Source organism: Sander lucioperca, chromosome 15, assembly GCF_008315115.2.
Source record: "Sander lucioperca isolate FBNREF2018 chromosome 15, SLUC_FBN_1.2, whole genome shotgun sequence".
NCBI classification, from domain to species: domain Eukaryota; kingdom Metazoa; phylum Chordata; class Actinopteri; order Perciformes; family Percidae; genus Sander; species Sander lucioperca.
This window is the reverse complement of record NC_050187.1, coordinates 26,881,810-26,897,827: the sequence shown is the minus strand read 5'-3', so window position 1 is coordinate 26,897,827 and position 16,018 is coordinate 26,881,810. Positions and strand designations below refer to the sequence as shown.

Here is a 16,018-nt window from a genome sequence, read left to right as displayed (position 1 = left end):
CGAAGCATGTCTTAAATTTTCACATTCCCTTTTGGCCATGAAAAGGAAAAAACACCTTATATTTCAATTTTAAATTTTGTATTTTAAAAAGAAATAAAAAATAACCATTCGTTTTTTTGTTTTTTAATACCTGTTATTGAAATGAAAATCGAATGACCAAAACATACACTGACCAACATTGCAATTAATCTTAAAGGTCCAGTGTGTAACGTGTTTAGTTGTTCATTATCAAAATCTGTGTTGCCTGTTCACAAACTTGTCCTTTTTCATGAATATTTACCTCCACCATTAATTTCAAGTATTCCTTTTGGCTTGACATTTTACATTTGCATTCACATGACCTGGGGTAGACGCAAAGACAGTATATAAACTGGACCAACAGATCCCGTTGCTCTGGACCATGGATGTATTGTAGGTATATGTAAGGAGATAACATAGGCACAGGCTAATTATTGCTAACAAAAATGCTAGTTAACATTAGTAATTAAACTTAAACAGCTAATGTAAGTCGAAACTGCCTGCGAGCTTCTCCTGTACTATACGGTAATTCCTCTACTATGCGACAGTAAGCCGCGTGGTTATGACACAATCGTTAGCCTATTTTTACAAAAACGTCTGCTACGGAGCCATAACGTGAGGTACAAGGTAATGGAGCCTTTTATACATTGTCGTGTGTCTTTAGAAATAAACAATGGACAAATAGAGTCTATACACACTTCAGATGTAAAGTTATTCTCTGTCAAAGTGGCGCTAAAATGAATGGCAGTCAATGGAATGCTAACGGGAGGTGATGGCTTGGTAGCATCAAAATGGCGTCATAGGAGCTACGCATTCTGGGGAGAGGCTTACCCATAGACTGTATATAAGAATGGACCAACAGATCCCGTTGCTCTGGGCGGAGACCAGTGAAGGCCAATAGAAGCACTTTTCTGGTGATGGCTAGGGTTACTGCGCAGCCTCCAACTGAGAGAGACGACGTAAATGTGACATGAGCAACCTGTCTGAAAGTTGTAAGTCTTCTGGTAGTTGTGCCAAGAGAAATCTCAGTCATTCCGAATCTTGCAGAGACGGAGAGCGTAGGTATATGTAAGGAGATAACATAGGCACAGGCTAATTATTGCTAACTAAAATGCTAGTTAACATTAGTAATTAAACTTAAACAGCTAATGTAAGTTGAAACTGCCTGCGAGCTTCTCCTGTACTATACGGTAATTCCTCTACTATGCGACAGTAAGTCGCGTGGTTATGACACACTCGTTAGCCTATTTTTACAAAAACGTCTACTACGGAGCCATAACGTGAGATACAAGGTAATGGTATACAAGGTAGTATTGTTGTGTGTCTTTAGAAATAAACAATGGACAAATAGAGTCTATACACGCTTCAGATGTAAAGTTATTCGCTGTCAAAGTGGCGCCAAAATGAATGGCAGTCAACGGAATGCTAACGGGAGGTGATGGCTTTGTAGCATCAAAATGGCACCATAGGAGCTACGCGTTCTGGGGAGAGGCTTACCCCCTTGGGTAGACGCTCCATATTCATGCACCATCCTGAAATACGTTAGCTGGTAAGGGACATACAGGACATACTGCTCCGCCTTTCGCGTTTTCGCTGTCACATGATAAACTCACAAGTGTTGCTAATGCTGCTAATGGATCCTGGCCATGGCAAGTTCGAAGATGGAAACATGGAGGACCACGCATATTTGAGGAACAGGAGTCTTCTTCTTCGCCCAGAAAAAGAAAAAGGATATTGAGAAGAGCAAGAGACCGGCTTTTTGAAGCGTGAAGGCTACCGTAGATGTAATACGTACTTTGAACTGCGTGGTGCAAGAGAGTTGATTGCGCTATATGATCTCAACGCTAGATGGGAGAAATTCCTACACATTGGACGTTTAAGTATATAACAGCTAAAACTGATTAATGCATGTGCAGATGGCCCTGCTGTAAAAATTAAACAAATGGTGTGTGTGTGTGTGTGTGTGTGTGTGTGTGTGTGTGTGTGTGTGTGTGTGTGTGTGTGTGTGTGTGTGTGTGTGTGTGTGTGTGTGAAGATAACAGCAAACAGAATATACAAACAAGACGAGGAAAAACCCAAGATTCAAGGAGTTAACATATGCTGAGTTGATTTTTAAAACATTCCTGTGCAATGTGATGACATTTTACAACTTTTAGCGGTTCCTGCCGCCTGCCTGGCAAGCAGCTAAACGTTGACTCAGCTTAACTGACACCCACTCAAACTTGCAGTCCTATCAGTATGCTGCTGGTATTCAGTGTGTGTGTGTGTGTGTGTGTGTGTGTGTGTGTGTGTGTGTGTGTGTGTGTGTGTGTGTGTGTGTGTGTGTGTGTGTGTGTGAGTGTGTGTTGTGCTTGCCAGTGTGTAAAGCTAATGTGTTTGGGAAACATAAGGAGAAACATGCCATATTTTAATTATTTATAATTAATGTGATACTGGTAATTTCCTTTTAGGGTTTATCTCTGTTAAAGAAGCACAAAATCAGGTACGAAACATTAATCAGCATATTTTTTCATACAGGAGAAGTTGTTGCCAACAAAGAAAACTTTAACCAACAGCTTTATTTAACCAGCAGCTCAGGGTGTTCAGTTAGATATAAAAACCTGCTTGTGTCAAGCTGGGTGAAGGTGTTTTAAATTACGCCTGGAAATGTTAGATATTACTCTCTTCTTGCTTCAGATGGCTTATATTCAGAGAAAAGAAAACTTGACAAGCTCTCCCCTTGAGAATAGGATAAGAAAAGAGCAGCCGAGGGAGGAAAAGAAAGGAAGAATAGACAATGATGAAGCAGGAATCAGGTGGGATGGAGAAGAAAGAGAAAATATATGAAACCATACTGATTATGCTGTTATCATACCCTGAGAGAGAGAGAGAGAGAGAGAGAAAGAGAGAGAGAAAGAGAGTGTGTGTGTGTGTGTGTGTGTGTGTGTGTGTGTGTGTGTGTGTGTGTGTGTGTGTGTGTGTGTGTGTGTGTGTGTGTTTTCTCCTGTTGAGTATTTTTACCATTTGAGTGTATAGTTAAACATTTTTTAAAATGAATATACACTTATAGTTATTGCACTGCTAAAACATTATTTTATTATTTAATGCATGCATACTGTACATTAAAAGCAGAGAGCAGTATCACACAATCAGCAACAGGGGGCAGTGTAAAATCAAACATGTCAGACAACTGAAGAGCTTTCATATTTAATTTTATTCCTCTAAAAATGTTGTCTCCTAGTCAGTATAAACTTCTACTTAGCAACAATAACAAACATTTTCACACTTTTTATTTAATCAAACTACATTCAGAAACATGTATTTATCATATTTTACACATAACTATATCCACACTCTAGATTTTTCGTAGTCATAATATGAAAACAAGAAAAAGCTTTAAGATAAATTGTTAATTTTGTTTAATGGTAAAAAATAAAAGTATCTTCCAAATGATTTCACAACTGAAAACAATATTACCTTGTTTCTTACTGGTTTCCATTATCATGCATAGTCTCTCAAGGTACTATATATAGCTATTGAATGTTTAGCCCTACTTTTTTTTTTTTTATAGCAACCATTGTTAATGGAAAGACACCAGTAAAACCTCTGTGCTTCTTTCCATCAGCGTCTTTAGCTTTATCAACAAATGTTAGGTAGCAAACTTTCCGCTCCAACCCCCGTTAACTTCTAAGGCTGTGGAATTTCGTAACTATCTACAATTCAACCATACATCCCATTAGCCCACAAATAGTGGGCTATGACCCCATTCAGTAATCTGACCTACCTATATACAGTATATATACTGCCTATATCCCTCCTCCACAGCCCCTCATATTTCTTGAATCCTTTTATAAATTCTGGTGCCTCTTAATCAGTCAACTTCCCCTTGCACTCCTTTAGATTAAATCACAATTAAACAAAACCAAATACACATTCCTTCATCTGTGTTATTTGTTTAATAAAAATTAGGAATTTACATATCTGCAAAGATCACACTGATATTATAAGGACGTCCGGTGTGCCTAATGAAAGCTGTGATATCCAGTGACAAGTGTACATTCAGTGACAGCCCGAGCACTTGTTAAATGTGACCCATGCTAAAAAGATAGCATTTCTCTATGGCTATAGTGAGCAGAGGTATTTGGCACAACCTCACTAACACTTGCAGAGCACTCCATAAAGAACCAAGGTGAGCAGAGACTTGTAAAAACATTTTACAATTTTCAACATGCTTCATTTAAATCCCTGGACAAGGAGAGTAGGTCATCATGGGCTTCTTCTTGTCAATGCCACAAACAGAGGAGGGTAAAAACATTTCGTGCACATCATTTAGTAGGACAAGTACTAAATAACAGAGTTAAATGTTCAAAGATAGATAAAAGATATAAGCCTGCTGTTGCTTTATGATCGTCCACCTGTCAACATACTAAAACATATTTCTTCAGTCATTTAATCCTATGATCCAAACTGCGACTATTCATTTTCGACATCTTTCAGACATTTCAAGTTTCAAAGAATATTTCAGTACAGGCTCTGATTAGATGATATTTCTGCTAAATAAGTAGAAAGAGATCTCCAGAAGCCTTACACAAACCTCCCCCAGGACAGGCATATGGTGGACTATACAGCATACAGTATGTGCTAGTGTACTATTATTATTATTGTCACTCAGATAAATGTGTGAGTAAATGAGTTGGCAGCAAAATAAATATGAGCAGCATTTTTTAACAATAAGTAGATTTTTTATGATTTCTTACCATTATTTACGTTCTAACATTTTTCAAAAACTTGAATGGCTTCTGGATTTCAACTTTATACTGATTTACTTTATGTTTCTTCATCACTTTATGTTTACAGCTCAATTTGAGGCTTAAATTAATGGATGTAGGGCTGTCACTTTCTTTTAATTCATAAATAAATTGATTAAGACAATTGCCCATCACAATTTTTTTAAAGCCTAAGCCCCACCCAAAACCCAAAGACATTCAATTAACAATGATGTAAAAAGAAAAAAACAGAATATCTTCAAATTTGAGAAACTGGAACCAATGGATATTTGGCATTTTGACTTAAACAATAAACAAATTAACAAAATTGTTAATTGATTCATCGAACATCAATTAATTTCAGCACTTAATGAATAGTACATGAAGATGTCCATGTGTGGTAGTGATAGATATACTGGTGTTCACATTGCCCCTGGCCTCCAAACATGGGGCTGGACCCCTCTCTTGGTGGCAACAAAACGTGGTTTGGGTGCCTGAACTGGGTCGGACTTGAGTGGGGGCAGAGAGGCAAGGATGCTAAGCTCAGGGGCACTCTGGAACTGCTTGGCTGCCTGTAGCCCAGTGGTGTATGATACTGGAGTGTAAGGTGTAGAGACTGCGGGGGGCACATGCTGTGGAATAGGGGCGGCAGAGAATTTTGGGAGGCTGGGCAGTCCAGCTGGTTGGGAGGGTGGTAAAGCTGGTGTTGGGGTATTGACTGGTGCTGGTGTCAAGTGAGGAGCCGGGGTTGGAGTGAAAGGAGCAGGAGGTGGGGACATCATGCCAGAATGAGTCAAACGTTCTCCGAGGGTAGTGGCCGAGCGAGGGGCTATGACCTTTGGAGCTAGAGTGGGAGCTGACATAGGTGTGGGTGTGGAGAATCGCTTGACCTCGAAGACACGGGCTGTTTTGATGGGGATCTGCCTAGGTGAGATTAATGAGCTGCCCACCATTGTTGCCGTTGTGTAGTCACCATGTTGCTGCCTCTGGGCCTGATAAGAAGGCATGGCTGATAGATTAGCAGTACTGCCACCATAGTTGAACATAGCAGAGTTGAGCTGGTAGGGCTGCCTTCTCATGAAATCCAGAGCTTTGATGCCCTCTCTTTGGGAGACTCCTCTACCCCTGCTTTCTGGCTTGCCTGTATTCCTCTGAGGCCCTGTAGGGATAGAGGGGCCCAGGAGTGGGTTGTACCCAATTGGTGGAGGAGCACGGACATTTGGGGAGTATTTCCACTGAGAGGCAAGGGAAGGGTTTGAAGTGGAGTCAAGGAATTGGGCTGCACTATGCGAGGCCACTTCCTGCTGGTAAGGGGTCTCGGGTGGGGTATCCACTACATACATACCCATGCGGCTCTGCCTGCGGGCAAACAGCTGTGCCCCCTTACCTCCTGCTTGAAGAAACTGTGGGGCCTCATGGATGACCCGAGGCTTGGGTGCCACTGGAGGAGGCGCCCTCCCCATGCTGGTCTCGCCACTCCTCTCCTCCTCTGCATCATCATAGATAGCCTCAGACGGTGGTTGGCCATATTTGTGTCGGGTGGACCTTTCATCCAGGTTCTGCACCATACACAACAGATCGGGATTGGGGGAGTTCTTCTTGACATCTGGTAAATTGAACATAGGTTTGGGTTTGCCACTTCGCCGTCGAGCATCAATTAAGATCCCTGTGCGACCTGTTGGACCAGGAACTGGGGTTGGAGCTACAGCTTCTGGCTGAGAGACCACTGACACTGTAGCTACAGGTGCCATAGAAAAGTGAGGTGGATGTGGTTGAGAAAATGGCACTTGAAGTGGAGGCACTGGGGCAACTGGGTTAGGTGAAGAAAGAATTTGGGATACAGGAGGAGCTGGGGCTGGAGCCATTGGTGCTTGTACAGCCAGGAGCACTGAGGGCATAGACACTGGGGGCACAGCTACAACTGGAGCCTGGTGAACAGTAGTTATTGGTGGTGATGACTGCATTTTCTCTACAGAGGTAGAGACGACTGGAGGGTAATAGGTAACGGGAGCTTCTGGTGTTGGGACCAAGGGACCTTGAGGTACAAATGATGGTGGGGATGTTACTGATGTAGAATTCATGGCTAGTTCAGAGGCAGTGGAGAATGGTAGTTGCACAACAGCTGCTGAGGCAGGACGCTGGCTCGTCTTTGTGACAGATGGTCGAAACGTTACAGGTGCTGTCGCAGCTCGCATGCTGATGAAGCCAGGAGTGAAAGGACGTGCTGTTCTGTTGAGAACATTACTAGCAGGTAGTTCTGGTAATGGTGTTTCAGCTGGTGGTACAGGTCTGGTCAGAACAGTCACTGAGGCAGTGGCTGGTTTGGGTGTCACAGGTGGAGGTGTCATTTTCATGCTAGCTGTACTAACTGCAGAGTATGATAGGTCCCCATTAGACATTCCATAGGCTGCAACTGGACCTGGATCCTGGGACAGCTCTTGCTGTGCTATAGTGCCAGGTGGTATCATCTGCTGAGGCTGGAGGTTTGGCTGCATCTGTGGTTGTATCTCTGGTTGCAGCTGATACATCTGAACCTGCCCCTGGACTTGAGACTGTGGAGGAGCTTGAGGTTGTGCCGCCTCTACCTTCTTGGCATGCTCAGCAGCCCTCTTTCTTTGCTGCTCAAACAACTGGGCACCCTTGCCTGTGATGTCACTTAACCCTGGACTTGGAGCATCCTCTGCCCCATCCCCACGACCTTCAGTGCCTGCAGTTGCCCTCTTCTCCAGCATATCCAAGTAGTCACTATCCCAAGTTGGGTCAGGAACGGCAGAGAAGCCATCCTCATCAAACTCTGATTCACTGCCAGGAAATACCCCATCCTCCTCTTGTGAGTCCTGACACCTGTCCTCATCCACACTACCAAAACTGGTAAGGGTGTACTTTTTGGAGCGCTGTCGCCTTTTCTTGAACATCAGCACCCCCTTAGAGTGAGGGTTGGGAGCATCAGTCAGTAGGGACGCAATTGTTCGACACTTGGTTTTGGCTTCCTTTACATGCTTGTCTTGCGGAGTATCCCCTCGGTTCAGTTCTGCAGGGTGTTAAAGCAATAGCTATTAGGAACAGTTGCACAATAGCATGACGTAAGTACTACAGTAAGGTCAGAGAATTCTGAATTTACAGATTTAACCTTTAAACCAAGAACGGACTCTGACATGAACATCTAAACCTGTTCTGATCGCCATGCCTTCGACAGGCATCCATCTCTTAACTTGCCACAGAAGCACTTCCAGGAAAAATTCCAGGCAAGCCTTCAGCTTCTCACATTAGCTAGGGTGAAGGATACATTTGCACATTATTAGTCACATGACATCTAACTTAACTAGAAATATCTGCAAGCTAGTGGAAAGTTGCATGTTGTAGGTGACTGGAAGGAGAACTTCAAAGGCTAGCCACAACGTATTCTTTAACCTGTTATGGTATTAAGCAGATTAATTAATTTTGTTACCCTAATATGCACTGCCATGTCAAGAGAGTTCTTAATTTGTCTAGGACAGGGTAGTAGGACATTATAATGTTAAACCTGCACTCAGTAATGGTAAGGGGGATTTACAAGAGTAAATTTATTCAACTTCTTAAAACAGCCCATTGACTTCAAATAGCCCAGCTCTGATGGACAGAATGACAAGTTGTAGTCAGTGCTCTGTGTCTATTGTTTTCTCTCTCTTCAAAGTTGTGAATAAATAAACAAAAATTCACAAGTACTCAAAAACATTCAGATTGGTACTATAAAAAATGTTGGTATCAATTTATATTATCAGGCATCAATGGGCTTAAATAGTATTGCTTTAAAACTCACCTGTCTATCTGTAGAATGATTATTGTAAATACATATTTTCAAATAGGGATGGGTTTGTACAACATTAAGTCTACTGTTTGATGATACAGTTATCTGTTTGAACTGTTGGTTGTTTTAAACCAACAGTTGACTCTTATGGAGGTTTGGTTTAGAGATTAAATGTTTGAACAAAGAAGGTAGTGTAGGTAGCATTATTATTGGTGTTCAAGGTGTGAAGACTTCAACTTACTATTGAACCTTCTGCAAATATCTAGGTTTTTCTCTGGTACGTTCGGGGGCATATTTGCCTTCAGCTTCAACAAAGGCAAGTATACTGTACATACAGTATGATCTCTGCCTAAAAAAGTCAATATCACACTGACATTTAAAATTATATGATAACTTTTCTTCCATAGAAATAATATACAGAAAATAACATTAAAAAACATTATCAAAAAGAGCATCCTTGAGAAAAAGATTAAAATATGAGGAATCTCTATCTGCTATGGGACTTAACAATCTAATGACATGTATGTGTTTATAGGGTTTAAAAAAGTTTTGTGACTCTTGAACCAACCAGTGAACATTATGGGATTGGAATGTGTACATAAGCGTGGAGAACCCATGTGAAGCACAGGATCTCTGTCATTGTTCTCCCTCAGCTGTACTTACTGGCTTGTTTGGCCTTTTCCATGTAGGTTGTTGTAAGCTCCTCATCAAGGGGTTTATGCAAAGGACCCACCATGGGTACAAACTGGCTGCGGGAGCTCAGCATCATGGCCTCCTTTGCCCTCTCAGGGGATACCAGTGGCACATTAGTTGGCTCTAGAAAGCCACTATCCTCCTCTTGACCTCCATCCCGAGGCCCCTGGTCATCTGCTGAGGAGATGATGGAGGAGGTCTCAGTGGATGTCTGGGAGGACCACATTCCTGGTCCAGGAGGCTGATAAATCACCTCCCTCCGTGCCACCCCTGGTAGCCCCCCTCCTCCATCTCCATCTCCCCCACGTTTATCCAATAAACTAGGGTAAACATGTGCATCTGGAGCGCTGTCATAGCCACTCATCTCTGAAGTCTCCCCTCCTTCAGGGGATGCTCGTCCTGTTGGTTTTCCTGGGTTGGAGTTGCTGGGGCTACGGCGTTTCTGCCGGCGCTGCCTCTCATAGCCCGCCACATCTGCATCACTGTCAGTTTCGCCGTAGTAAGCCTCACTACCAGGTGGAGATGTCAATCCACTGGTTATCGAGGAGTGGCTACGGTGGACTTCACGGACAGGTGCATGGTGGGAGTGGTTGGGTGACATGGCACACAGAGCAGCACGGTACTCTTTGTCTATACGGGGAGATGGGGCACGGGTCACAAGCACCACAGACTGAAAACCAGCAGGCACCCTGCAAACAGTGGAGGGTTTAAAATATTAAAAGGCTCAAATGAGGGCCGTTGGATGTGATATTAGAATCAAATTTCCAAAATCTGGGGATATAGTATACAGTAGTATAAACCACATTGTAAATAGTGCATGTCCTGTGTCAGACTTGAGTCTTTGACTTGTGCAAGATATAATTTCTACTTGATCCATTATAATGGGTTGATGATGGTTTATCAATAGTAACAGTATCATTATTTTGTTTCTCTGACCTTTTAACCCGGATGTGTAATATCCCAGGGGAGCTGTCGATAAATTCCATGGCCTGGGCATGGGATAGCGTTCCACATGGCTGTTCGTTGATGGACACCAGTTCATCAGCCTCCCTAAGCCCAGCCCTACATGCCTTGCTGCGTTTACGCACCTGCACCAGTAAAGAAAGGCAAAATTAAAACACTCACATAAAGTTACACCAATGTTGAGTTTTGATGGGTTATATGATAACATATTTTTGGTATGAAGCTAATATGTTTTGAAGGGGGAACATCCAAGACAACTGTCAAGTTCTTCAGGAGACATCCAAGTCTCCATTATGTCTCAAGGGCATAACTCAAGTCAAGTCTTAAGCCCTTGAGGGCAAGATTAAGTCCAAGAAATGCAAATATTTCACATCTGAATGCTGACAATTCAATGAAGGGCATATGTATATGTATATTTTATTTATTTATTTGATTTTATATCAAATATGACTTGGAACTTAAGGCCAGGTCTCAATTCTCAGGTCTACCTTTGGTTTGAAGAGACGTGGTGTACAGTAGATACCTAAAAGAGAATATAAAGCCAATTGGTACAAACATCAGCACTCGTTTTTTCCTGCTATTTTATTAGTTCCCTTAGAATTGTTATTTTTTAATTTTGTGACTGCAGGGATAGAAAACAAAAGCCTGACAGAGCTATGCTGGTGTCTTGTCTTGGTTTGTGATAGTGACTGACAGAGAGCAGATTTTGTCCTGACAGCTTGATCTTGCTGCGGACATACGTATGCCACATATTGCAGCTTGAGTGGGGCACTCATACACACTTAAACAGGGAAATGTCAGCCAGCAGCCATTTTCATTTGGAGCTTTGCTATTTGTGCCCGAGGTCTGTCAGGACCATGGCATTATGCCCAACCTGAATAGCCTCAGGTCAACATGTCCCATAATAAATTCAAAGCAGATGTTTGAAAATGTTCAAAGACAATGACTGCAGTGTTGATAGAATTGTGAGGGCACTGCCATGTATTGTTATATTAATATGTAATATTGAATGTCACTTGGTTGACTTAAGACGTCACTACGTCGTCTTAGTTTGACGTTGTAGAACTTTGGTTCACAAAGTCAGTTTTCTTTCCAGCTATTCTGGTTTGCCTGTAATGAAATCCCACATCCACATTTAGCTAAGCCTTTCAAAGTGGCCTGTGCTGCTTGTGGTACAGGATGTCAGTTATTCATTCAGTCAGTCAGTCCCTTGTGGTTGCTAGTCATAACAGTTATAATACCCTTATATGCGTGCGCAGCCGCGCCCGTGCACACACACACACACACACACACACACACACACACACACACACACACACACACCACGGATACAAAAACGCGTGCATGCATACCCACGGGCACAAACCCAGCACTGACACACCAGCTCTTTCAGTGAAGCCCCAAACTACTCCACCTGTTAGGGACAGTATAGTATGAGACCTGACAAGATTACACCGTCCTACATTCAGGGGTGAAGGAGCACTCTGTTTTGTATGGTCAGACAGAAGCAGCTGTTGTCCACCGCCATTAAGGTGATTTGGTGTCCTGTGGCTACATACTTCCACATTTGGATAAATCAACTACATGTTGGATTAACATTCTTAATGATAAATACTGCCTTGGTGCATGGCCCATAGCACATTTTATTTCAAGCAAACAAAAATTACCATCTTAGCCAGTAAAGATTCCCCTTTGTCCAGGAAAATCTTTGTAAGACAGGTTTTGCCATAAAGATTTTGTGAGGTCTGTAAGCAGAAACATTTCCTTTACCCAATGAGAATTGTTGTGCCAATGTATTAACCTTCATTTCAACATAATGGTGCATTATAGAGAGGTACATAATGGAAAATGCAACTTGTCTTAGATATGTATGAGGTATATAGATAACAAAGGTGTATCCTAAACCTTAAAAAGACCAAAGCAAGTTGGTTTTGTTCCTCCTGGTCATTTATTCACAGCTCATGGTGCCAGAACAGAAACAATATGGAATACAATAGAGGTAGCAATCAGGATTTCCTTTGAATGTGAACAAAAAGAAGTCATAGGTTTATCTATCTATCGATTTATCTCCTAGCAGCAAGATACTGAGTTGTGCATGTATAAAAATAGTGTATCAGGGTAATTTTTGAGTACTGAGCTGAAACACATACCTTTGGCTGACCCCAAAAACCAAACCAAAAATAGCCACCTAGAAAAGGAGTTCTGCGCAGTCAACAATTATTGAAAGTGTGCATGTACTGTATGTCATGTGTGTACATGTATTGCATGTATAACGTGTCTGCAGGTGTACTAAACCTTAGCTATCCTATTCAGAAATAAGATCTGTCTATATAAAGAGGTCATTGCAGAGAGAGAGTAGGCCCAGGTCTTTTTAAACAGGAAGGACAAGGTTGATAGAGCGAGAAGCAACAGCTGTGGATTGATCATTTTTTACAACTCATGTCACAGATGGTGATGACATGGAACTGACTTGATTCTAACAGCAAAGAGGAGAAAATCGTTTTATTCTCTTATTTTTTTTCAACCATTTTCAGCTTTATCTCTTATATGTACTATTTATTGCTGCTTGCAAGCCAAAATAATCATGTTATAGTATTTTCCCATTTGGCTTACATGTGAGTCTTTGCTTTCTCAAATGGAGATCAAGATTCAAACTGGACTGCTTCACTGGGGCCAAATGTGCACATTAAATTCTTGTCCATGAAGAATTTGCTTTAGGGCAGAAAAGTGTTATAAGGTTAAATATTTCCTCTACACAATCATTTCAGTGAACTTCTTTGTACATTTAGATATAAAAGTAGTCTGTAATTCTCACAAAGCAATATCATTTTTTATATATCAGAGACACCAATGTGGCTTGGGTCTGGCCTGAACCACAGGGATCTCAAGAACTGAACTACATCACTTTCATGACATTCATTGCTCACTTATGTAGTTTGCCTCATGGTACAACAGTGTTTTCAGATAGATGTCAGGTAACCTGCCAACTCAAACATGACCAAGCATTGCTGGTGTGATTTGAGATTCTTACAAAAATGATGATGTAGTGGAAATATGCTTGTTGAATAGCGCAAATCAGCTCACGGTCATGGGTATAGGGTGTATAGTATCCATAAGCTCCTCACAATAAAGATAAGTTAACAGTTTATAAAACGATTACCTTAATGTACAAAAAATCTCTGCTATAATTCGCACATGTAACCGCTTAAAGTACTACCGAAGAACAGCACCAGTTATTTGTCAGAAAGTAACCAATGTAGAAAAGATCAGATTTTCTGGTCATTATCACTTAAATTTCACTAGAACTTTAATAGAAGAAGCAACATTCAGTGGAAGATATGCAACAAGGTCGCCCTATATTCCCAGCTGAACTTGAAGTTTTAAGTTCACCCAATCAATCATTGGTGCGCTGTTCTGTGACTGTTCTCAAACAAGATGATGACTCATATTCAGGCCGCAAACCAACATGCATGGCAGCCAATATTCCATTTCAACTTTGTTCACAGCTTCTTAAATCTCCACCTAATATATCCCAGCTGATGTTTCACTTCTCTTTACTGAGGCTGTTGAATCTAACACAGTTTTGTTCCCTTCCACTCAGTAAACCATGAAACAACTGCTTCTGTCAAACCTGCTGAGTGACCCGCCTTACCTTAGCCACCTGTAGCGGTTTCTGATGTTCCACGCCTCCCTGGAGACGAAAGCCCCACGGCGCGCCACCGGACAATGTAATTATCACTTCCTCTGCAACCATTGTTCTGCTCTCTCTGTCTTTTTAAGCGTTTCTTCTTTTTCTTGGTTATTTTCAGCTCCTCTTTGGCTTTTATATTTTGTCTTGGGGGCCCTCAGTGCATTTGACCCATGGTTAGTGGTCAGGGCCCCCTCAGAGAGCTCTGACGTGCACTTTGCCTGCCACACTGTCCGGACGCCGACTTCTCTCTGAGTCTAGCTCTAGCAGTAGGCCGACACTCACACCTGAACACACACACACATGCAAACACACACTTCTGTGCGCCCACCCATACCCAGAGTGGGCCAACCATCATAGCCAAGGGAGAGAGAGAGAGAGAGAGGGAGAGAGAAATATGATGGGAGGGGGGTCTGTGTCTGCTTACACTGAGGAATGCCTGCCCCAAATGAGTGAGGGGAGGGTCCAAAGCAACACTTGTCCTGTCACTCAGACCTATGTCACTGGGTGTGCTGATAGCCCCTCCAAAAATAGGATACCCCTCTGCTGCTTTGCATGCTCGTCTGCAGACCAAGGGAAAGGTAACATTCAGAAAGTCCAAATGGCACTGTTTCATATCTGGCTTTACAGCATTAAGGTCATTAGTAACCTTTAGTAGGGTTACAGCCAGACTCTCAAATCTCAGGGATGAGACATTCCATGATAGGACAGTCCACTCTTGTTCTGATGAAAATTAATGATGTAGACAATGAGTGGATTGACTTTGGTGCTGATTAGTCTTTAACTGCTGAGGCTGCTGTGTATCCGGACAGCTCCTCTGGATGTGGATACATTCTAGGCTGTCATCATGGAGACTTTAGGATAAATACTTTTACAAGCCCTGGATAAACAGCCTACATAGCTACATTGAAATGTGTCCTAAATCCACAGTGTTGAATGAATGACAAATACTTTGCAACACAGAAGGGATCCATGCTTGCTTGTATATAACAGATACAGACAAGAAAAACAAATGCTGTGAACATTCTTTTTGTGAAATTGTTTCTTGTTGTGTACTAAATCAGAGAGCCATAATATCTCTTGTAATAGGTGCTAAATGCTAATGTCAGCATGCTAACATGCTCTCAATGACAATGCTAGCATGCTGAGGTTAAGCAGCTGTAATGTTTGCAATGTTCACCATGTTCACCATCTTAGTTTAGCTTTAGTGGTTATACATTTAAAGTTAACTGGTGCAATAAGACTGCATTGCCAGTTTCATGGATCTTGATTTTGACAACATTTCCAGACACATTCCAACCCCATATTTTAAGCAAACATGATATTTCCTGCATCATTCTGCCTTATATTAGTTGATTTTGATACTGTATCGCATTCCAGTTTCTAATTTTTATCACACACTGTACAGGTGACATTAGGCAGCTTTATTTGAGTCAAAGTACTTTCCCACAGCCTGGCTCAAACTGAAGGTCTTTTTACCACTGAGTTTTCAGTAGTGGGTAAGATACAAATATTGTTTGAAGGAAACTTCCAAACTGATTAGTTAAAATTCAATCAAATGAGGTCTATACTCATGAAAGACACTGACACATTTGATCTTAACTTAAATGTCATATCTGAGAAACTGGCTATACATTTTTGAATATACAAATTTGATTTATGAATCCCATCATCCAGTGTTACTTTGGTGCTTTTGTTACTTTGTTACAATCTCTTCTGTTCTCTTGTTCTCTCTTGGTCCTTATCTTTCCTGTTTTCTGTACATGTCTTACTCTAATCTTAATTTAATTAAAGCACTGAAAAAAATAGATCTAAAAACCCCGTCAAACTCAGCAAACAAATCAATCTCCACTGCACACAGGGTCTCAGTGGATGTGAACTTTCTTTAACTATGTTGTATTTTCCTTTGGGGCATTGACAGGCCTTTAAACCTGTTGATAGAGCCTGGATGATCCCCTTGCTGCAAAGGCACCACTGCCATTATTAATGCTACAGGAGGTTACCAATGATAGCTGCTCCCTTTGGCAGCATTGCTCTACAGCTGTCTCCAGGCCTCAGGATAGTAACCAAGATCAGTCCTGGGTCAGACAGTCAGAGAAAATGTCACCCTCTCTTCCTTGAGAT

The 16,018-nt window shown here is 41.8% G+C and overlaps 1 protein-coding gene across 1 annotated transcript; it reads right to left on the bottom strand.

Moving 5' to 3' along the window:
• Positions 1-3,227: 3,227 nt before the first annotated feature.
• Positions 3,228-14,237, bottom strand: synpo2la (synaptopodin 2-like a). The gene is made up of 4 exons (XM_031316054.2): positions 13,859-14,237; positions 10,180-10,331; positions 9,214-9,932; positions 3,228-7,794 (listed from the first exon to the last, which is right to left on the bottom strand). The coding sequence occupies exons 1-4, from the start codon at positions 13,958-13,960 to the stop codon at positions 5,186-5,188; spliced, it is 3,582 nt and encodes a 1,193-aa protein (XP_031171914.1). The 5' UTR covers positions 13,961-14,237; the 3' UTR covers positions 3,228-5,185.
• Between the last annotated feature and the right edge of the window lie 1,781 nt (positions 14,238-16,018).